At 44.7% G+C, this 22,505-nt stretch overlaps 1 protein-coding gene across 1 annotated transcript in view; it reads left to right on the forward strand.

Moving 5' to 3' along the window:
* Nucleotides 1-22,505, forward strand: part of thsd7ba (thrombospondin, type I, domain containing 7Ba) — a 976,108-nt gene that overhangs the window by 629,508 nt on the left and 324,095 nt on the right. Inside the window, exon 13 of the mRNA XM_078552479.1 lies at nucleotides 7,739-7,933. Coding sequence (XP_078408605.1) covers nucleotides 7,739-7,933 — 195 coding nt within the window. The remainder of the gene's footprint in view (nucleotides 1-7,738; nucleotides 7,934-22,505) is intronic.

Genomic DNA, 22,505 nt, shown 5'->3' on the forward strand with positions numbered 1-22,505 from the left:
GGAGGATTTTTCCCTTGTCAGGCGGGGGTGGCCAGTAAGCCAACCGCCGCCCCCGATCGGGGCCAGACCACGGCTTCACGCTGGCAGGCTAATTAAGGCCTGCCTAGTGTGAGTCGTGCGCAGCAGCCTGTGTAGGGGGGGGGAGGAGGGCGAGAGCGCAAGTTCCCGCGTGCGTGGGGGTGCACGCTGGAAAAGGTGCCTGATGCATAGAGCTGCCTCAGGGAGATGAAGAGCTTAGAACATTAAAAATAAAGATGTTTAAAATGTTATATAAAACACCTCCCCTCATGTGACTCTGTCACATGAGCAGGGACATGTTATGAATGGAACGTTTTAATTTTCATTTAATTTTTAACAGCTGTTGGAAACCTCATCCCGCCCGTGGATGAGGTTGCCTAAAAAATGCAAAGGCCGCTTGGCCATTTCGCCTGCCCGCCAACTGTAAGGTTGGATGGGCGGAGAAAATTTTCTTTCAATTATAACTTTAATGGCCTTAATAGGCCTATTAATTGTTGGCGGGCGCGCACCTGCCCGATGAGCTAAAATTTCTGGCCTATGTGTATCTAGTACAATTGTTAGTATCTTCATTGCAGTGGAACCAATGATGTTTTAATACCAGAATATCTCTCACCTTGCTCACAGTACATAAGAAGTATGCTGGTTTTTGATGCTGAGTCACACGGTATATTACTCTGCTGCTAAGGCCAGAATTTTCCGTTTGACGGTGAGGGGGGGTTGCGGTGGAGCGGGAGCGGGTCCGCACCACCATTTTATGCCAATTAAGGCCCGCCCAGCGTATCTCCCAAGGATGGCGGGCGTACACAGGCTGCCGGGTCCAATGGCGACCTGGCAGTCTGTTTAAAAGAAGGCCTGGCAGCCTTTTGTAGGCTGCTCACAATAGCCAGTGATAGGCTGCAGCAGAGGGGTTCGGGTGAGTGGGCCAGGCTGGAGGGTAGGCCTGTGCGCCCCTCGTTTTTCTGATGACTGCCTTGCTGCCCTTCTCGAGGAGGTAGCACGGCAGGAGGTGTTGGTCCCCCAGGATGGGAGGAGGAGGCCCCCCCGACATGATGAAACGTGCCTGGGAGGAGGCGGTGAGCTCCAGTGCACCTGGATCCAGTGCCGCAAATGCTTCAACGATTTGTTGCGCTCTGGCAGGGTGAGTACCATGTTGGCATAAGGCATTTAACCCAGCAGGTAGCCTTACCCTCTGCAATGCCCCACCCCCAAGCCTCAGTGTCGTGACTGCATTGAATCATTGATGGCATTTTTCCTTTGCTGGGTGGGCAAGCAGATAGTGCCCATGCTGAGGTCAGCCTGAGTGAATCATCAAGAGATGAGTTTTCCCCTGCAGCATGCGTTAATATAAGTCCCACATGACTGGTTTGGGGGCAACCTGGAGGAGCTGCACCTAGGCGCAGACTCAGAACTCCAGGACGTGTCCTATTCAAGGTGATGAGATGGTGGAAGGGGAGCTTCAAGGTGTCGTGGCAACGAACCATCTGCTGCCCTCTACACTGCACATGCTTGCGCCTCCTCACTATGGGAGGAAATACCGTGTGGCTCCTAATGTAATGTAGGCAGTATGTGTCCAAGGGGGCGGTGGGGGGGTGGGGAGCAGGCCTAGCATCTTTGTCTGAGTGATTAGCAGCAGCGGGGAGAGGAGGCACTGGAGGCCTGATATGTCCCACTCTGGTTGGGCTGGGCTGGGCCTTGCATTTGCAGAGTCCATGTGCAATTTGCCCTAATCAATGATTTTCTCTCTTTTTCAGGAGAAGAATGCGCAGAACGTGACCGAGTGTGTGAGGACTGGAGGTGGCCAGGCACATGTCGCCATACTAAGCCACTTTGAGCAGGAGGCCCTTGAACTGGAGAGGCACCATACACCCAGGTCTACTGGTGTCGGTGAGGCTGGGGTGCCACGGCCAGGTATTTATGCCCAACAGTGAGGTCAGCATTGTCCTCCAAACAGCCATAGCACTGATGGTTATTAAACTAGTTATTGTTGCAACATTGCTGGGCCATTGGTTATGGAAGGTTGAGCGCATAATGAGCCGGGGGGACAGAGATGAACTTTGTCATTGTCTGCACGCTAACTGATCCACTGTCCTTGTTCTTCCTTACAGCATCATCACAGCAGGGCTGGGAGGAGGAGCAGCAGGGGCCCCCTCTCACACCTGAGGGGTCTGAAGTCTCACCAGTGTCACACCATTTCTGCCAGGCAGGCACCAGCGCAGATACTAGCACCTCGGTGGGAATTTGAACAACAGCTAGTATCCCGGGGCACAGCAGTGAGGGCACTTCACAGTCACTGGAGGAGCTGACAGAGACAGAGAGTGCCCATGGTGCCAGCAGTTGGAGGACTACAGTGGACCAGGCACATGCTCAGTCGGTGCCTGATGTTGTGCCTCTGGAGTCGTCTGCGATGCAGCAGGTGCAGGAAATGCGGCCGGGTGTGCGGGAGCATCTGGTGGAGATACATGAGGCTATGCTTGGCTTGGTCTCCATGGTGGAGGAGTCTATGTGGACGATCGCCGAAGCAATGAGCCACATGTCCGAGCGCCATGTGTCCTCCATGGAGAGAGTGGCGACGCTCATGGAGAGCCTACTCCAGGAGACCCGCCAGGGCTTCCTGGGGATGTGCTCTGACCAGCAAGCATTCACATCGGCAATGACCTCAGCTGGTCACTGCCAGTGTGGGAGATGGTGTGGGCATCAAGCTTCCCAGCTCATTGCCCATCCATCCATGGTGAACGGGGAGGTCCGAAGTGACCTCATGTTGGCACAGCAGCTGCCTGTCATCTCTGCGGGCTCCTCTCAGGGCGCTCGTGATGAGGGCAGCAGTTCCTCTGCTCCTCTCCCTGTGACCGTATCATCCAGTGAGGCTACAATGACTGGGGAGATGCCAGCTGTGGAACTGGCAGCTCCCTCCCAGACGGGGCCAGCACAGGCTCCGTGGGCCAGAGGATGACTGCCAAGGTCATTGAGGCCAACAGGACAGCAGAGTCAGCAGGCTGTCTCAGATGCTACTCCCAGCGATGGGGCAGCACCAAGACGTAGCACCTGGAAACAAAAACATAAGGCACCTTAGGCACACCACGGCATTTTCACTGGCATTTTTGTTTTGGCCTGAGATGAGGTCCTTATGATTTCTTTTTGAATGTTAACACTATTGTTTTCTCTTTGTGATAAGTTCTTTTGCTTCACAAATTAAACTCAGATGTGTGACCATGGCTGAGGGTGTCTCATTTCTTCTGCATGTGTATGGTTGACAAAAGTATAATGAGTGATTTGTTGGACATTCAGCTTTGTTTACAAGGCCCTTAGTTAGAGCTGCGGACCTGACAGATTTTGCACTTCGGTGTCAAGTATCGAGGCGGCAGCCCAGGCTTGTCCTGGTGATCCATCTGTGTTGTGCTAGCTGAAGGTTCATTGGATTAAAGCCTCCTGGGTGTCCCTGCCTCCCTGGAGTATGCCCGGGTCAGCGTCTATCCCCTCAGCATTTCCCTGTGCTCATCCTCGGACTCACTGCTGGGCTCATCGTGAGCAGCCGCAGCTACTGTGTCGATGTCTTCATCGTCCACTGTGTCCCCCCTTTCCAGTGCAAGATTGTGGAGAGTGCAGCATGCAACCACAATCAGCGATACATGATCTGGGGGGTACTGGAGTGCGGTCCAGGCACCGGAAGCGCATCTTGAGAAGACTGATGGTTCTCTCCATCACAGCCCTTGTGGAGGTGTGGCTCCTATTGTACCGCTGCTCAGCTTCTGTTCTTGGATGGTGGAGAGGCATCATGAGCCACCTTCTGAGGGGGTAGCCCTTGTCACCCAGCAGCCATCCATCAAGCCGGGCCAGAGCACTGAAGAGCCCAGGCACCTGGGAGTGTCTGAGGATGTAGGTGTCGTGGGAGCTGCCTGGGTACCTTGCACAGACTTGTAGAATCTGCATCCTGTGATCACACACTATCTGCACGTTCATGGAGTGGAAGCCCTTCCTGTTGACGAAGGCACTGGGTTCACCTGCTGGCGCCTTGATGGCCACATGTGTACAGTCTATTGCACCCTGGATGCAGGGGAAGCCAGCAATGGCCGCGAAGCCTCTGGCTCGCTGTGTCTGGCTTGCCTGGTCACAGCAGAAGTGGATGAAGGTCAATGCACGCCTGAACAAAGCGTCTGTAACCTGCTTAACACAAGTGTGGACAGCTGATTGGGAGACACTGCAAAGATCACCCACTGAGCCCTCGAAGAAGACAGATGCATAGTAATTGAGGGCAGCTGTGACCTTCAGAGCCATTGGAATGGGATGTCCACCCACAAAGTTAGTGGAGATCTCAGGGTCAATTATCTGACAGATATAGTTGACTGTCTCCCTTGAGAGATGGAGCCTCCTTCGGCACTGCACCTCAGACATATTGAGGTAACTGCTTCACCGTCTGTATACCCTGGCAGCAGGATAGTGGTGTCTTCTGCAGCCCCTTCCGCCTTGGACTGCCTCTTGGCCCTGCACCCCTTGTGCCAGCGCCTGTCCTCCCAAAGGTGGCTCCCCTGGTGGTTGAATGTGCACTCCTGGCCACCTCCCCCTACTAGCCCTCCCTTCCTCCTCAGAGAAGCTGCCTCCAGCGGACAGTTCAGCTCTCATACCCAGGCTAAGAGAAGGCTTCCTGAAACCTACAGGCCCAGAAAAGATTCCTCACTTCAGGGTGCTGACCTGAAGGTTCAGAGTCCAGAAAAAGCAGCTGGGATGCATTCTGAAGTACTGCAGATCACAGAGACAAGTTTGAAAAACTTTCAACAGTGAATACTTCACAGAACAGATTCACGACCCTACAGACCCCTCTTATGCCGCCCGTGTCTGAGGTTAATTTAAATGTCTCCTACCTGCCTGCTTATTGCGCCCGTGTGCCAACCCGAAGATCACATGGACGCCGAAAAATCGGCGTTGATTGAACACTAAAGGCGTGTCGGACTTCATCGTGCGCCCGCCCAGCGGTATATCGTGGTGACGTCGGGGCATGGATGTGCTGGGCCCACCCCCCACACGTCAAACAGAAAATTCTGCCCTAAGAATTTGTTAACAGATCCCTGTAATGACTACAATCTGAAGTTGGTTACAGGGAGGTTTGTCTGTAGATTGGAAAGTGCTTGCAAATTGTCAGCTCTTCCCCTTCTTGTTATCAGGATCTGAACGCACAATAAAAAAAAACACTGATATTTTTTCTTCATTTTTAATATTTTAAAACATGTTGCTTGCCGATTGATATGTTTCCTATCCAGTTGTGATTTGTTTCAGTCTTATTAATATAATATTTGAGCCAATAGGTGCCAGTGATGCACAGACAATGCATGTATGACATTTTCAAGCGTGATTGATGCACTGGGATGCAAGACAATATAGATTTTTCAAGGTGTTATTTGCAATCTGAACTTTTTACGATTGGCTCTTCTGATGAATGTTTATGTTTAGCATTCATATTGGCTCTTACATTAGTCATCATCTCCTTGTTCTGTGTAGAAGGACATTTTGTAGATAGATAACATTGAAATGCGTTGGAAAACAAAATGTTTATATTATGAAAACAATAGTTTTTCTCACATTAAATGAAGGCACATTAATGAATATAAACAGTAGCATGAATCTGACAATATTTGTCTTAAGGTTACAGATGCTGTTTTTAAATTTGCACTGTTTTAAGGATTTTGTGTGGCTCATTGATGTAAAAGTGTACTGTTGCAAAGCATATGGGTTTATGTCTACATTCCTTCACCACAAATCCTTTTTCTTTGTTGTGCACCGGGGAAAGTACCAGCATAAGTGAGCTATTTCTTCATAAAGTAAGACCTTCAAGATTGCCCTTGTGAATAAATGGCCAGTTGTATAGTCAAAGAGAACTGGAAGCAGTTGTTTGCTCACTTCTTTAGTCAGAGAATGGTCCAAATGAAAGAACATCAATGGTCATCACCTATGCGGCCGTGGTGTTACCACTGGCAGGAGTATGATTCTAAAGTGACAAGCTTATGATGACTTTTTCCATTATAGGTTTGGAAATAGGAATTCGTTATACAAAAACAACAGGAAGTTTATGTAGATCTAAGTTTTTTTGATATGCTAATATATTAATGATTAATAAGACTAAGATGAGAATGTATGATTTTAAAATGGGTAATGAATCACATCTGTGTATCCTGGTCCAATATCCCCCCACCCTTTAACTTCTCTCCACTTGTAGACTGCACTTGGCCTTGGTTACCCAGGTACAAAGTCACAGAAGGAACACGTAAAAATTTCTATTTCACACTTGAAGCAAACAAAAGCCTAATTTGTCATCAACAGAGAAAGTCTGTCGGAACCAAAACATAGGAGAGTCAGTGTGCCTGCACCCTCTTTGACTAAACTGACTCAGTTTTTACTAATTCAGTAAATCGCCTTAAAGGGCCATGTACATACACTTCAGTAAAGGAATAATGGATTGTGTTTTATATGGTGTAATGTTTTGACCCTCAGGCAATGGCAGCTCCACTGCCTTACCACAAGGAGCACCAAAGCAGGTTATTATACTGCACTGGCATTATCCAATATTTCTAAAACTGATTCGGAACATTTTCCTTGCATAACAATAACACAAATGTAGGAAGAAATGAACAAAATAAGAAAACAGATATATGTGTGCACTGTTTAAAATCTGTGCATTCCTGGCCACATGTGAAATAAATAATTCAATATACATTAAAAATTCACAAGGTTTTTGAACACATGATCAACATAAATAAATGGCTGCACAAAGAAATTCAATCAGGGTAAAGAAGGATTAATGCTGGAAGTGGGGAAGTCATAAATAAATAGAGTTCCAGCCATGTCAGAAACAAATAATTTACTGGAGTGCTGTTTCTGTTTAAAAGCCAAACAGTGAAATCTCACTGTGTTCTAGAAGAAGCCTGTGAAAAACAAGTTAACAGTCATTAATAGTTACTGACCTAGAAGACTTGGGAACACTGTAAGCAGCTAATTCAAACAATGGATCAACCATACCATTGGACAATACCATCCACCTGATTCTTGTGTACCAAATAATATGCTGGAAGAGTTAAAGACTTGTTTATCCTTATTTGTCTCTATGTTTTCTGGATGGGGGAAGGCTACCAGGCATATACAGAGTTGCTCACTAAAAGTTTCTCCCTTACTCCTCATGAAGAATTAGGCAAATTCCAGAAGCTCCCAGAACTACTAACAAAGTAATTTCCTCTTACCTTCCAAATGCTATAGTCATATTGCTTTTCAGAAATCTATCTAACACTTTCTTGAAGCACTGCAAGGAATCAGTCTTCATTGCTTCCTTTGGTATTCTGTTTCACAAGTTGGTTACCTTCTGGGAAGAGTAAAACTTTTAGACATCTGCCCCTTTTGAATGGCCCTTAGTTCCACCTTACCCCTCACTAAAATAGCTTTTTGGAAACTAGTAAAATATTTTCAGGTCTCAGATTATGTGATTACCACCAAGCCTGCTCTCCCATTGAATAAGATCATGGTTGAACTCCTGGAAGTATCACTTACTGAACAGACTAATCAGATGACCAGAAGAGAAGTTGATGTTAACTTGTAATGAAATACATGTTACAAACTCCATCATTTTCAACACTTTTCTGGACATTTAACTGCCCAATGTTTTAAAATATTATTTAAATAGGGAGGTGATCTTAAAAGAAATGTCATGAAAGTACTTTTAATGTCCTACCTTTATTTTTAGGTGTGACCTGTAGAACAGGTGATGACCAGAATGTGGAACTTATTGGGTGCTTGAGGTGGGCAAGCCCAATGCCTGCACTTGTGCAGAAGTGTCGCATCCCCTGCCGTGATGATTGCATGTTGACAAACTGGTCCAAGTTCACCCCCTGTGCAGCAGGTTGTGGATCAACCCAAAGTCGGAGAAGAGCACTCATAGGCAAGTATTGGACATTTAAAATTGCAACAGGCTTGACATATTATTGTCAATTATTACATTACTATTAGTGGCTTAACATGATTTCCCCAGTTCTTATAATTAAATTGAAACGATTACTTTCTTACTAACCATATTTTTGGAAGCTCAGTTATACTCTTAAGCTATGAATAATTGTCATGTTTTTGGCTCATTAATTGTGCCTGTCACATTACTGTGTAAAAGCACACTTTGTAGATCAGAGGTCATAAGAAACTTTTTTGAATTTTCCCAAGACTGTAATTTATTGTCAGCCTTGAGCTGAACCTATAACATCATGTGAATCATAGGTATTAGGAAAACTGTTAAACACGGTTGCTTGTCATCGAGCATAATGAATGTTTATTTTTAAAATTGCATATTTTTCAAGTTTTGGACTATATATTTTGTTGCTTTGCATATACTATAATCACAGAAGTATGGTAGCACACTTTTTAAACAATTGGTTATACATGAATCCGTGAGTGCAAGTAATATGTGATAGGACACTGACTCATACATCCCAACCCATAGAGTTTGCTCAGTTAGTCTCCTAGTCAAAAAATTCTAAAGTAGTTATAAGGGGGGACTTAAATTATCATAATATAGAATGGGATAGTAATGGTGTAAAGGGCAGAGAGGAGCAAGAGTTTCTAGAATGTGCAAAAACAAAATACCATGGATGCTGGAAATCTGAAATCAAAACAGAAAATACTGGAAATACTCAGCAGGTCTGGAGCAGCTGTAGAGAGAGAAACAGAGTTAAAGCTTCAAGTTGTGGCCTTTTATCAGTATACTGGAGCGCGTTTCTAGAATATGTTAAGAAGAATTTTATATATCTGTATCTTTCCAATCCAATGAGGAAGGAGGTATTGCTGGATCTTGTTCTAGTGAATTAGGTGGGTTAAGTGGATCAAGTTTCAGGGGAACATTTTGGCAATAGCGATCATAGTACTTTAAGGTTCAGGTGTGTTATAGCAAAAGGACAGGAGTTGAACCAGAACAAAAATAATTAATTGGAGGAGAACCAACTTCAATCCAGTGGGATGGATCTGGCCCAGGTAAATTGGAATCAGTGATTTGCAGGCAAAACTGCAAATGAATAATGTGATACCTTTAAAGAAGAGGCAGTTCAGGTACAGTAATGGTACATTTCCACAAGCGGAAAAGGTGGCAAACTAATTCACAGCTTCCTAGATCATGAAAGAGATAGAGAGTAAGAATAAGCAGAAAAAAGGGGTGCATATGACAGACATCAGATGGCTAATACAACTGAGAACCAAGCTGACTACAGAAGGTTCATAAAGGAATTGAAAAAACAAATAAGAAAAATGAGTCAGAGTATGAAACGATGCGGCAGCCAAAAGAAAAGGGAATTGAAAAGTCTTCTATAGTTATATAAATAGTAACAGGGTGGTAAAAAGAGGAATGGGGCTGACTAGGCACCTAAAACAGAATTTATTCATCTAAGAAAGAGGCATGACTAAGGTACTAAGTGAGACACTTTGCATCTGTGTTTGCCAAAGATGCTGCCCAAGTCATAATAAAAGACAATGTAATTGAGACACTGGAAGGGCTAAGAATTGATTTTAAAAAGGAGGTATGAGATAGGCTAGCTGTATTTAAGGTTGATAAGTCACCAGGAACAGATGAGAAGCATCCCAGGATACTAAGGGAAATAAGGGTGAAAATTCTGGAGGCAATGGCCAAAATCTCCCAATCCTCCTAAGATAGAGGAGTTATGCCAGAGGACTGGAAAATTGCAAATGTTGCACCCTTGTTCAAACAATGGTATAAGGATAAGTCCAGCAACTACAGGCCAGTCAGTTAACCTTGTTTGTGAAAAATGTTTTTAGAAATGATAATTTGGGACAAAATAATATTAAGTTAGACAAATGTGTATTAATTAAAGAAAGCCAGTGCAGATTTCTTAAGGTTAAATGATGAAGTAACAGAGAAGATTGCTAAGGATAATGCAGTTGATGTGTATATGAACTTCCAAAAGGCATTTGATTAAGTGCTACATAACAAGCTTGTCAGAAAAGTAGAGACCATGAAATAAAAGGACAGTGCAACATGGATATGAAATTGACCAAGTGGTAGGAAACAGGGGGCAGAATTTTCATCTCGGCACTCGAGCTTGAAATGGCGCGCGTTGATGTCGGGCGAATGTCCTGATGTCAACGCGCAGTTGCGCAATATTTCGGCCGGCAGGCGCACACGGGAATTAGCAGCACGCCCGCTGACAATTAAAAGGCCTGTTAAGGCCATTAAGCATCAATTTAAGTTAAATTTTTCGCTGCCCAGCCAGCCTTACAGTTGGGGGCCAGACGAAAAGGCTAAGCAGCCTTTGCAATTTTTTGGAAACCGCATCCACAGGTAGGACGAGGTTTCCAGCATCAAATAAAAATAAAATGTTTTAAATTTCACTTATAATATGTCCCTACTCATGTGACATGTGGGGACATGCTTTATAACATTTCTCACATCTTTATTATTTTTTTGAAATCTCTTCATTCAGCAAGAAGTGTGTGCTCGCCCTCCTCCCCCACCCCCACACAGGCAGTGCTGAGCGCAGCCTCTCGCGTTTCACGCTGGGCGGGCTTTTATTTGGCCCGCCAGCGTGAAATGACCATCCGGCCTCAATCACGGGCGGCGGTTGGCTTCCCAACCATCCCTGCCCACCCCCCGCCAAGCCCACCCAGCAAGGGCTAAATTCAGCCCAGAGAGTATCGTGAATGGTTGTTTATCCACCTTGAGGAAGGCATATCATGGGGCTCCTGCTTTTCTTGATATACATTAATGACCTAAACTTGGCTGTGCTGGACATAATTTCAAAATTTGCAAATGACACAAAACTTGGAAATATTGTAAACTATGAGGAGGGCTATGATAAACTTCAAGAAGACATATAGACAGGCTGGTGAAATGGCTGGACAAGTGTCAGATGACATTTAATGCAGAGAAGTGTGAAATGATTCATTTTGGTAGCAAGAACAAGAAAAGGCTATGTATAATAGAGGGTACAATTCTAACGGGGCTAGAGGAGCAGAGGGACCTCGGGGTATATGTGCACAAATCATTGAAGGACAGGTTGAGAAAGCAGTTAATAAAGCATAATGGGATCTTGGGCTATATAAATATGGGCAGAGAGTACAAAAGGAAGGAAGTTATGCTAAACCTGTAAAAAGCACTGGTTTGGTCTCAGCTGGAGTATTGTGTCCAGTTCTGGGCATCACACTTCGGGAAGGATGTGAAGGAATTAGAAAAGGTGCAGAAAAAATTCAAGCAGATGGTTCCAGAGATGAGGAATTTAAGTTACATGGATAAATAGGAGAAACATAAAAACATAGAAACATAGAAACTAGGAGCAGGAGTAGGCCATTCGGCCCTTCGAGCCTGCCCTGCCATTCATTATGATCATGGCTGATCATCCAACTCAATAGCCTGCTCCTGCTTTCTCCCCATACCCTTTGATCTCTTTCGCCCCCAAGAGCTATATCTAACTCCTTGAAAACATACAATGTTTTCGTCTCAGCTAATTTCTGTGGTAATGAATTCCACAGGCTCACCACTCTCTGGGTGAAGAAATTTCTCCTCATTTCAGTCCTAAGTGGAGAAGTTGGAGCTGTTCTCCTTGGTGTCATGCCCAGTAAAAGCATGTCATATTTATAACTTTAAACATGGATTACATTCAGTGTAGTATTTTCTGGAACAGCCTTTTTTTAAAAGATGGACATTAAATGGGTGCTAGGATGACTGCTGAGGGGCAGGTCACTTTTTCAATTTCTACATAGACTCAGAAGTATCTCAAGTCTCTGGAAATGTCCTAATTGAATGACCATGGGTGGAGTGCCCCCTTTGACACAAAGCTGTTTGTGAAATTCCTATTGTTTGTGCACTTGCCCAAAACTCAAAATCTATGGACTCCGGGACTCCCTGTTTATGAACTCAAAACTTAACAAAGAGTACAATAGCAAAACCAGTTCATCATAAATAAGTGTGAATGGCCTCCACCCATTCCCCCATTGTGTAACAATGGCTTCGAACTTCAAATCATTCTGGGTGGACAATAGATGTATTGATCAGGTAGTCACCAGATTGAAACTGATTTCAGCTAATCAACCTTACTTAGTCCACGCACCTGGGATAACCAAATCAGTCTGCAAATAACACAACAAAAAACTGCAGCAGCAAAGGCAGCAAAATGTAAGCCTCAAGACTGGAGACTGCAATATTGTAAGGTCTCCAATCCTATTCAAATCTACCAGTACAGAAAACTGACCTCCTAGTAATAAGACTACTGTTAGGAAATGGAGATATTTAAGGAAGTTATGTTTGTAATTGTTAGTGTTAGGAATGAGTTTTAACTTTAAAGTTTAAGTTTGATTTGTATTTCTGCATATGTGTGTTAAGAAAAGGTCAAGTTGAGTTTTAGTTTAACCTTAAAAGGTGAAACCTGGGATCTAGTTTCATTTTGCGTGGAGACAGCAGGTCTAAAGCTGTTTTTATACCTGCATTTCTAATGAGTTTTTTACGACTGTTGAAGAGAAGTTAAAGCAAACACAAGAGCACTGTTGCCTAGCAACAGGGGTCCAGAGAGGCAGACCCCACATACACATACATAGAAAAACTAAAGAGAAAACAGTTTGAGTTCAGTTGAAAGTAGCTGCCAGAGAGAGACTAGAGCAAAGGGACAGAAAGCAAGTCCCAAGCTAAAGAAGAAAATCCCGAAACCCATGGGAGAGGAACAGAAGAAAGTCCCAAGAATATCTTCTAGTCAAAGGAAGGACAGGGATTTGGAAAAGGTCCTGTTAAGTGAAGTTAAGATGAGGAGCAGAGGAAGGCTCCAAGCTTCAAGCTTAAAGGAAGAAAAGCTGCAGGAAGCAGATGTAAAACAAGAGGCCAGAAGGTCCAAATAGACAGCTGAGGGTCTGTAACTCTTTGCTATGGGCATGTCAAGCAGCAGTGTGCTGTTGACAGCTGAAGAAAGCTTGAATGCACGTGGTGACCCAAGGGAGAGGAACATCGGAAGGAGAGTTCAAAACCCTGGAGGTGGACTCTTGTGGAAGGTGTCTGAGAGGAAGTGTCGACTTGGGAGAAGATTCCAAAATGAGTTCTTGGAGAGTGGAGATTGTAAACCCTTGTGTGAAATACGAAGTTTCAATGAGGCCAGTTGGTTCACAGTGTAACAAGCGTCTGGGGGCAGTTAAGGAGAGATCCATAGCATCTGTTTGGAGTGGCATCTGTCACTCGGTTTCAGAGTGTGGTGTGCCTGACTATGGTTGTCTATCTGTGTACATCTGTAAAGGTATAGTTGTGGGTGAAGGAGTATTGTAATATAATTCATCTTTTCTTGTTTAATCAATGTTTTATTCTTTTGTTAAAAGTTCATCAGCTGACTCCGGCGACTGTGTAGAGTAGCCCTGTCCACGTATCTAAACAAAAAATAAAAGTTAGGATCTATCAGGCTGGGTTCCACCCTGGGATCTGGTTTGTCCAGTTGTAATATCAGTTGGGATCATAACGCAAACAACTAACTTTGTTACCTGTTGGAAATCCACCTCTTCGAGGGAATTCTGCAACAACTTTGAAAAATGACTTTGGTGATTGAATTTGCATAGCTATACTTCAAGAGTGGAAAATAACCTCCTCTTCACCAGGCCTGCATAGAAATGAGCCAATCGTGTGACTTATAAACTATTGATTTGTTTGTAACTTGTAAAAGTGCACTATCCTCTTTAACTGTGAGGTGTCAGCTGTGGCTCAGTTCATAGCACCCTCGCCTTTGAATCAGAGGGTTGTGGGTTCATGTCCCACTCCCAGAAACCAAGAACTGTGATTGTATTCGAAAAGAGTTGCAATCTGTGACTGTTGATAACTCGAAAGAGTATCCTCTTTAACTGCATTTTTCCTTAAGGTGTGTGTGTGTGGGGTGATGTAGCATTAGATTTTCAGGGTGAACGTTTGAATAAACAATCCTCTTAATTTAAAAGCACAAAAATCATGTTACTGGTTATTCAAGTTGACTGTACCTTCAGGGGTAAGAAACACTCACACCTGCCTTTGAAAAACACACTGATTACGGACAGTAAAGGAAGGGAATAGGGGTTTCAATTCTCTCTCATCCCTGCCTGTAACAATGGAGAAGGGAAGATTAAGAGATCTGATAAAGATGTTTAAAATCATGAGTGCTCTGGACAGAGTAGTTGGAGAGAAACTGTTCCTGTTGGTGGAAGTATCAAAAGGGCACTGATTTAAGGTGACTGGAAAAAGAAGCAAAGACAACATGAGGGAAAGCTTTTTACACAGGTTGTGCTTAGGATCTGGAATGCATAGCCTGAGAGTGTGATGGAGGCAGATTCAATTGAGGCCTTCAAAAGAGAATTGGATAATTAACTGAAAAGTAAACATTTGCAGGTTTATTGGGAAAATTGGAGCAGTGGGACTAGGTGAGTTGCTCTTGCAGAGAGCCAACATGGACAGGACAGCCAAATGGTCTCCTCCTGTGCTATAACCATTCTATTCTATAATTCTGAGTGCCATAAAGGGTGTTAAGATCTCAAAAATTACTCAGTGTCTCTGTTCCTGGAAGCCATCCAATCTCACTGCTGGCCATGCATGACTGGATAGGTTTGGATTCAGTGATGATGTCTGGCACACAAAAATAGTTCCCTGGTAATCACTTATCATCCAAACTTGCATATTTGGTTGGTAACTTTGGGTGGAGGCTTTCCTTATCATCAGCACGTTATATCTGCAAATGTTACTGCATTTGCGTTGGGTGCCCATGGCTTTGTGGTAGCGGCTGTTGCGTGAGAAATTCTGAGAGCCAAGAGGTCAGCAAGGACATAGGAGAGAAGAAACCTAAGGTGGGGAAACCTATCATACGGGAAGGAAGTTTGATTCCACCAATGACCAACAGTAACCCACCAAAATGGAATTCATAGTTTATAGTAATACTGGCACTGCTCAGATTCCCCTCATAACCAATAGTACAGGTACAATACATCAGATTTTTTTTCATTCTTTCACAGGGCTTGGGCATCACAGGCTGGGCCAGCACTTTTATTGCCCACCCATATTTGCACTTGAAAAGGTGGTGGTGAGCCACCTTCTTGAACTGCTGCAGTCCTAGGTGCACCCACAGTGCTATTAGGGAGGGACTAACAGGATTTTGACCCAGCAGCAGTGAAGGAACATCAATATAGTTCCAAGTCAGGATGGTATATGACTTGGAGGGGAACTTACAGGTGGTGGCGTTCCCATGCATTTGCTGCCCTTGTCCTTCCAGGTGTAGAGGCCATGGGTTTGGATGCAGTCAAAGGAGCCGTGGTAAGTTGCTGCAATGCATCTTACGGATGGTACACACTACTACCACTGTGCATTGCAGGTGGAAGGAGTGGACGTTGGAAGTGATGGATGTGGTGCCAATCAAGTGGGTTGCTTTGTCCTGGATGGTGTTAAGCTTCTTGAGTGTTGATGGAGCTGCACTCATCCAGGCAAGCAGGGAGTATTCCATCACACTCCTGATGTGTGCCTTGTAGATGGTGTCAGGAGGTAACTTACACGCTGCATAATTCCTAATCTCTGACATGTTTTTGTAGTCATTGTATGTTTATGGCTGGTCAAGTTCAGTTTCTGGTCAATAGTAACCTCCAGGATGTTGATAGCAGGGACTTCAGTGATTGCAATGCCATTGAATGTCAAGGGGAGATGGTTCGATCCTCTCTTGTTGGAAATGGGCATTGCCTGGCAATTGTGTGGCACAAATATTACTTACCACTTCCCAACCCAGGCCTGAATGTATGTCCAGGACTTGCTGCATATGGGCATGGACTGTTTCAGTATCTGAGGAGTCACGAATAGTGCTGAACATTGTGCGAATATTCAGACTTCTGACCTTATGATGGAGGGAAGGTCATTGATGAAGAAGCTGAAGATGATTGGGCCTCGGACACTACCCTGAGAAGCTCCTGCAGTGATGTCCTGGAACTGAGATGATTGACCTCCAACAACCACAACCATCTTCCTTTGTGCTAGGCTTGACTCCAACCAGTGGAGAGTTTTCCCGGATTCCCATTGACTCCAGTTTTGCTAGGGCTCCTTGATGCAACACACGGTCAAATGCGGAACTTGATGTTAAGGGCAATTACTTTCACCTCTCTTGAGTTCAGCTCTTTTGTCCATGTTTGGACAAAGGCTGTAATGAGGTCAGGAGCTGAGTGGGCCTGGCGGAACCCAAATTGAGCATCAGTGAGCAGGTTGTTTCTGATTAAGTGCCGATCGATAGCACTGTTGATGACCCCTTCCATCACTTTGCTGCAGATCGAAAGTAGACTGATAGGGTGGTAATTGGCCAGGCTGGATTTTGCGGACAGGGCATACCTGGGCAATTTTTCACATTTCCAGGTAGATGCCAGTGTTGAAACTGTACTGGAACAGGTTGCCTAAGGGGGCAGAAAGTTCTGGAGCACAAGTCTTCAGGACTATTGCTGGAACATTGTCAAGGCCAATAGCCTTTGCAGTATCCAGTGCCTTCAGCCATTTCTTGATATCACATGGAGTGAAATAAATTGGCTATGATGCTGGAGACCACAGGAAGAGGCTGAAATGGATCATCCAGTTAGCAACATCTGGCTGCAGATTGTTGCAAATACATCATCCTTGTCTTCTGCACTGACATGCTGGGCTTCCCCATCATTGAGGATGGGGGTATTTGTGGAGCCTTCTCCTCCAGTTAGTTGGTTAATTGCCCACCACGATTCATGACTAGATGTGGCAGGACTGCACAGCTTAGATCTGATCTGTTGGTTGTGGGATCGCTTAGCTCTGTATATCACATGCTGCTTTCATTGTTTGACAGACACATTTTTATATTCATTCATGGGATATGGACATCGCTGTCTAGGCCAGCATTTATTGCCTATCCCTAATTGCCCTTGAGAAGGTGGTGGTGAGCTGCCTTCTTGAATCGCTGCAGTCCATGTGGTGTAGGTATGCCCACAGTGCTGTTAGGGAGGGATTTCCAGGATTTTGACCCAGCGACAGTGAAGGAACAATGAAATATTTCCAAATCAGGATGGTGAATGGCTTGGAGGGGAAGTTCCAGGCTTTGGTGTTCCCATGTGTCTGCTGCCTTTGTCCTTCTAGGTGATCGTGATCGTGGGTTTGGAAGGTGCTGCCTAAGAAGCCTTGGTGAGTTCAGGGAGTGCAACTTGTAGATGGTACACACTGCTGCCACTGTTCATCGGTGGTGGAGGGAGTTACTGTTGAAGCGGTGCCAATCAAGTGGGCTGCTTTGTCCTGGATGGTGTCAAGCTTCTTGAGTGTTATTGGAGCTGCACTCATCCAGCCAAGTGGAGAGTACTCCATCACACTCCTGACATGTGCCTTGTGGATGGTGGATGAGCTTTGGAGAGTCAGGAGGTGAGTTACTCAATGTAGGATTCCTAGCTTCTGACCTGCTGTTGTGGCCTCAGTATTTATATGGCTAGTCCAGTTCAGTTTTTGGTCAATAGTAAACCCCAAGGTTGTTGACAGTGGGGTATTCAGCAATCGTAATGCCATTGGATGTCAAGGGGCGATGATTAGATTCTCTCTTATTGGAGGCGGCCATGTTACTTGTCACTTGTCAGCCTTAACCTGAATGTATGTCCAGGACTTGCTGCAGTTTGACACAGACTCCTTCGGTACCTGAGGAGTCGCGAATGGTGCTGAACATTGTGCAATGATCTGCGAGCATCCCCACTTCTGACTTTATGATGGAGGAAGGTCATTGATGAAGCGGCTGAAAATGATTGTTGGGCCTAGTACACTTCCCTGAGGAACTCCTGCAGTGATGTCCTGGAACTGAGATGATTGACCTCCAATAACCACAACCATCTTCCTTTGTGCTGGATATGACTCCAACCAGTGGAGAGTTTTCCCCCGATTCCCATTAAATCCAGTTTTGCTAGATTGACTTTGATGTCACACTCAGTAAAATGCGGCCTTGATGTCAAGGGCAGTCACTCTCACCTCACTTCTAGAGCTCAGCTCTTTTTTCCATGTTTGAACCAAGGCTGTAAGGAGGTCAGGAGCTGAGTGACCCTGGCAGAACCCAAACTGAGCATCAGTGAGCAGGTTATTGCTAAGGAAACTTGATAGCACTGTTGATGACCTCTTTCATCACTTTACTGATGATGGAGAGTAGACTGATGGGGCAGTAATTGGCCAGATTGGATGTGTCCTGCTTTTTGTTTACAGGACATAGCTGGGCAATTTTCCACATAGCCAGGTAGATGCCAGTGTTGTAGCTGCACTGGAACAGCTTGGTTTGGGCGTGCGGCAATTTCTGGAGCACAAGTCTTCAGCTCTATTGCCGGAACATTGTCAGCACCCATAGCCTTTGCACTATCCCGTGCCTTCAGACATTTCTTGATATCAAGTGGAATGAATCGAATTGGCTGAAGACTGGCATCTGTGATGCTGGGGACCTCCAGAGGAGGCCAAGGTGGATCATCCACTCAGCACCTCTGGCTGAAAATTGTTGTGAATGAGGTTGCAGATTGTGGCTGTGTACAGTTCTGCTGCTGTTGATGGCCCACAGAGTTTCGTGGATGTCCAGTTTTGAGTTGCTAGATCTGTTTGAGATCTATTCCATTTAGTACGATGGTAGTGCCACACAACATGATGGAGGATATCCTCAATGTGAAGGTGGGACTTCGTCCCCACAAGGACTTTGTGATGATCACTCCTACCGATACTGTCGTGGACAGATGCATCTGCGGCAGGCAGGTTGGTGAGGATGAGGTCAAATATGTTTTTCTCTCTTCTCACCACCTGCTGCAGACCCAGTCTAGCAGCTATGTCCTTTTGGACTCGGCCAGTTTGGTCTGAAGTGGTGCTATGGAGCACTCTTGGTGATGGACATTGGTTTCCCCCCCCTCCCACCCTCAACCCTAGAGTACATTCTATGCCCTAGACACCCTCAGTGCTTCCTCCAAGTGGTGTTCAACATAGAAGAATACTGATTCATCAGCTGAGGGAGGGCAGTAGATGGTTATCAGCAAGAGGTTTCCTTGCCCATGTTTGACCTGATGCCTTGAGACTTCATGGGGTCCAGAGCCGATGCCGAGATCTCCCAGAGCAGCTCCCTCTTGACTATATACCACTGTGCCACGACCTCTTGTTGGTTTGCCCTGCTGGTAGGACAGGATGTACCCAGGGATCAGAGAATCACAGAATTTTAACAGCACAGAAGGAGGCCATTTGGCTCATTGTGTCTGCACTGGCTTTCCAAATGAGTATGATGATATAGTGCCATTGCCCTGGCTTTTCTCCATACCCCTGCATATTGTTTCTATTCAAATAATCGTCTAATGCCCTCTTGAATGCCTCCATTGAACTTGCCTCCACCACACTAGCAGGCAGTGCATTTCAGACCAAAACCACTCGTTGTGTGAAAAAGTTTTTTCACACGTCACATTTGCTTCTTTTGCAAATCACTTTAAATCTGTGCCCTCTTGTTCTTGATCCTTCTATGAGTGGGAATAGCTTCTCCGTGTCTATTCTGTCCACCTCCTCATGATTTTGAACATCTTTATCAAATGTCCTCTTAGCTTTCTTCTCTACAAGTCCTAACCTCTCCAATCTATTTTCGTAACTGAAGTTTCTCATCCCTGAAACTATTTTTGTAAACCTCGTCTGCATTCCCTCCAATGTGTTCTTTGTTATCCTTCCTATAATGTGACGCCCAGAACTGTACACAATATTGCAGTCTAACGAGTGTGTTATATAAATTCAACACAATCTCCTTGCTCTTGTACTTTATGCCCCTATTAATAGAGCCCAGAGTCCTAATGCTTTATTAACTGTTCTCTCCACCTGTCCTGCCACCTTCAATGATCTATGCACACATACACAGGAATGTGTTCTAGAAAGGCTACAAACTTAGATGGATAGAAAACACTTCAATATGTATTCTAAAGGAACTTGTTCTCTTGATTTCATGTGTCCCCTAATCATTGAATTAAGGTTCTGATTTTTTTTCCGAAAGCCGGCGAGATCTGAAATCCGGCACAGACTCAGCCCCGAGGTTACCCATTTTGAGAGATTCGACCAATAATATGATAACTCACTGATATTTTATATGTAACTGGTGGAAACCAGCCAATAATATTCCAGTCTTTGGCTTAATAGCCATCTGTGAAGTATCCCAGGGTATAATAACCCCCAGTGCAAAAACTTCCTTTGTTCCTTCCCCTTGGTTGTTCCAGTGATAATCTGTGATCTCTGTCATCTTACTCCCCATTTCCTCACCAATGCAAACAAACTTTCACCATTTTCCTCACATCACCTTCAGCTTCTAAGGGTTCATTTTCATATAGTGATTGGTAACTGTTTATGTTAAAGAAACTCAGAGTTAACATTGGATCCCTCAATCCATAAAATGCAAATTGTTCTATTGCTACTGACACAAGAAAAGCTCTATAATTAAGAGTCTTGTGCCATGTGTGTATCCAAAAGCACCTTTTGTATCACATTTCAAAAATATATGACTGATGTAATCTCCAGATTAATATATTCTTTTAAATATTTCACCATCATTGAGCTGTAGGAAAAGCTAATTTTATCAGGAATCATTAACTTCCACAAACCAGCAATCTTTAAATCTTCTTCTGAAGTGTTTTCTGACAGCTAAAACTAACATAAATAGTTGACAAAAAATTAATAAATCTGAAAAAATTGAACTTTATGCATAAAATCAGCCATTTTGTTGGAAATGCTTGCCAAAAGTTTCTCCTGATTAAGGCCTTACCCTTTAACAAGAGTCTGGAACTTATTTTGTGGCTGTATAAATGGCCTCAATTTAATAGTGTAGTACAGTTCTCAGAATGCATCAGTGCCACTCTATGCTTGTTACACTGGTGTATCAAAGAGGCCAGTTGCCATCATAATTCCTGTCTCCATGTCATCATCAAACAGAGAAGCTGCTAGTTTTCCTGATGTCTAATGTTTAAAATACTCTAAGAGGCTAATGGCATTTTATCCTTTATAACTAGAAAACTAGAACATAAAGGGGAGGAAGATTTGCTACAGCTATACAAAGACCTGGTTGACCAGACCTGGATTATTATTTCAATTCTAGGTGCCGCACCGTAGAAAAGGTATATTGGTCTTTGAAGGAGTACAGCACATATTCACGAAAATATTGCAAGGCCTCCAAGCATTAGATTATGAGGAAAGATTATATAAGGTTAGGCCTGCATTCCCTGGAATATAGAAGGTTAAGGGTTTGATTGAGGTTTTTAGAATTTTGAAAGGAACTAATAGAGTAATTATAGGGTAGACAGGCAGAATTTTTTAAGGTGGGGGAGTCTAGGACAAGGAGATTTGGGCCAGATTTTCGCTACTGAGGCGGGTAGCTCGGGTCAGGAAATATCCTGGCTCAGCAGACCTGTCGCAGTATAAAGCACCTGGTCACCCAGAATTTTTGTTCTTGGGGGGACAAAAGTGTGGGATAGAGTTGGCCCCCTGACCCCAGAAGCAGATTCTAGATGGCCGCAGGGACAGGTGAGCACCAAGGCAGATTTGTTAAGAGTACACTTCAGTTCGCTGGGCCTTTGTTCTGGTTGTAATAAAAGCAGTTAGGCCTTCTAGCCCTCACCACTCTCACCACCTTACCCCACCCCCACCCAACACCCCTATACCCTCCATTCCAGCACATGGCTCCAACCACAACAAGGGCTCCTAATACTCTCCATGCCAACTCAATGCCCAACTCATGCCCCTTCCATTCCAGTCACCCAGTCGTGCATAACCAATGAGCCATATAATAACAATGGCAAGGGTGGAACAGCTGAGAAATGTTTTTTAAAAAAAACTGTTCTTCCTGCAACCCTATAAAAGTGTCAATCAGACAGACCATTAAAGTATCAATAACAGAGGCTTCAAATACTTCATACCTCTTAGTCTTGTGCAAATAAATATTGAAATGTTGACAAAAGAGATTCGGAATGAAAAAGTTATTATAACCACATAAAGGTGTGAGTTGAGCAAATTGAACAATTCACTTGTCAAAACAAATTCCAGGGCCAGATGTCTGGGTTTCCAGCTGACCTCATTATGCACGCTTGGCAGAGACCGTTAAAAACATTAACTCAGCAGGGAATTTAGACCCTCCCCCACCCTTCCCGATGAACCGGTGCCGGTTCTGTTGATTGGACATGGAATTCTTGACTGCGGGGGTCCCCCGGGAGGCCACTGACAAATCCAATGGGTTTGCTGGGCAGCTTTCCAGGGACACTGGAAGCCATGTGGTCCTCGTTCATTCCCAGACCACCACTGAATTGCAGTGGGCTCAGGGATAATGGGCGTCAGTTGGCTCATTAATGAGCCTAATTGACATCCCACTGCCAATGGCTGGGAATCTTGCATCAGCTACTTCTGCCCTCCAACTTAATCAGGGTAGGTTTTGTCACTGCCACGAGATTGACGTAGGGCCTCACCCTCAGTTAAGTTGGCTGGGCAACCATGGCACCTGCCACAATGAGCTACATTTAATCCAGCCTCT

Source organism: Cetorhinus maximus, chromosome 11 (genome assembly GCF_964194155.1).
Source record: "Cetorhinus maximus chromosome 11, sCetMax3.hap1.1, whole genome shotgun sequence".
NCBI lineage: Eukaryota > Metazoa > Chordata > Chondrichthyes > Lamniformes > Cetorhinidae > Cetorhinus > Cetorhinus maximus.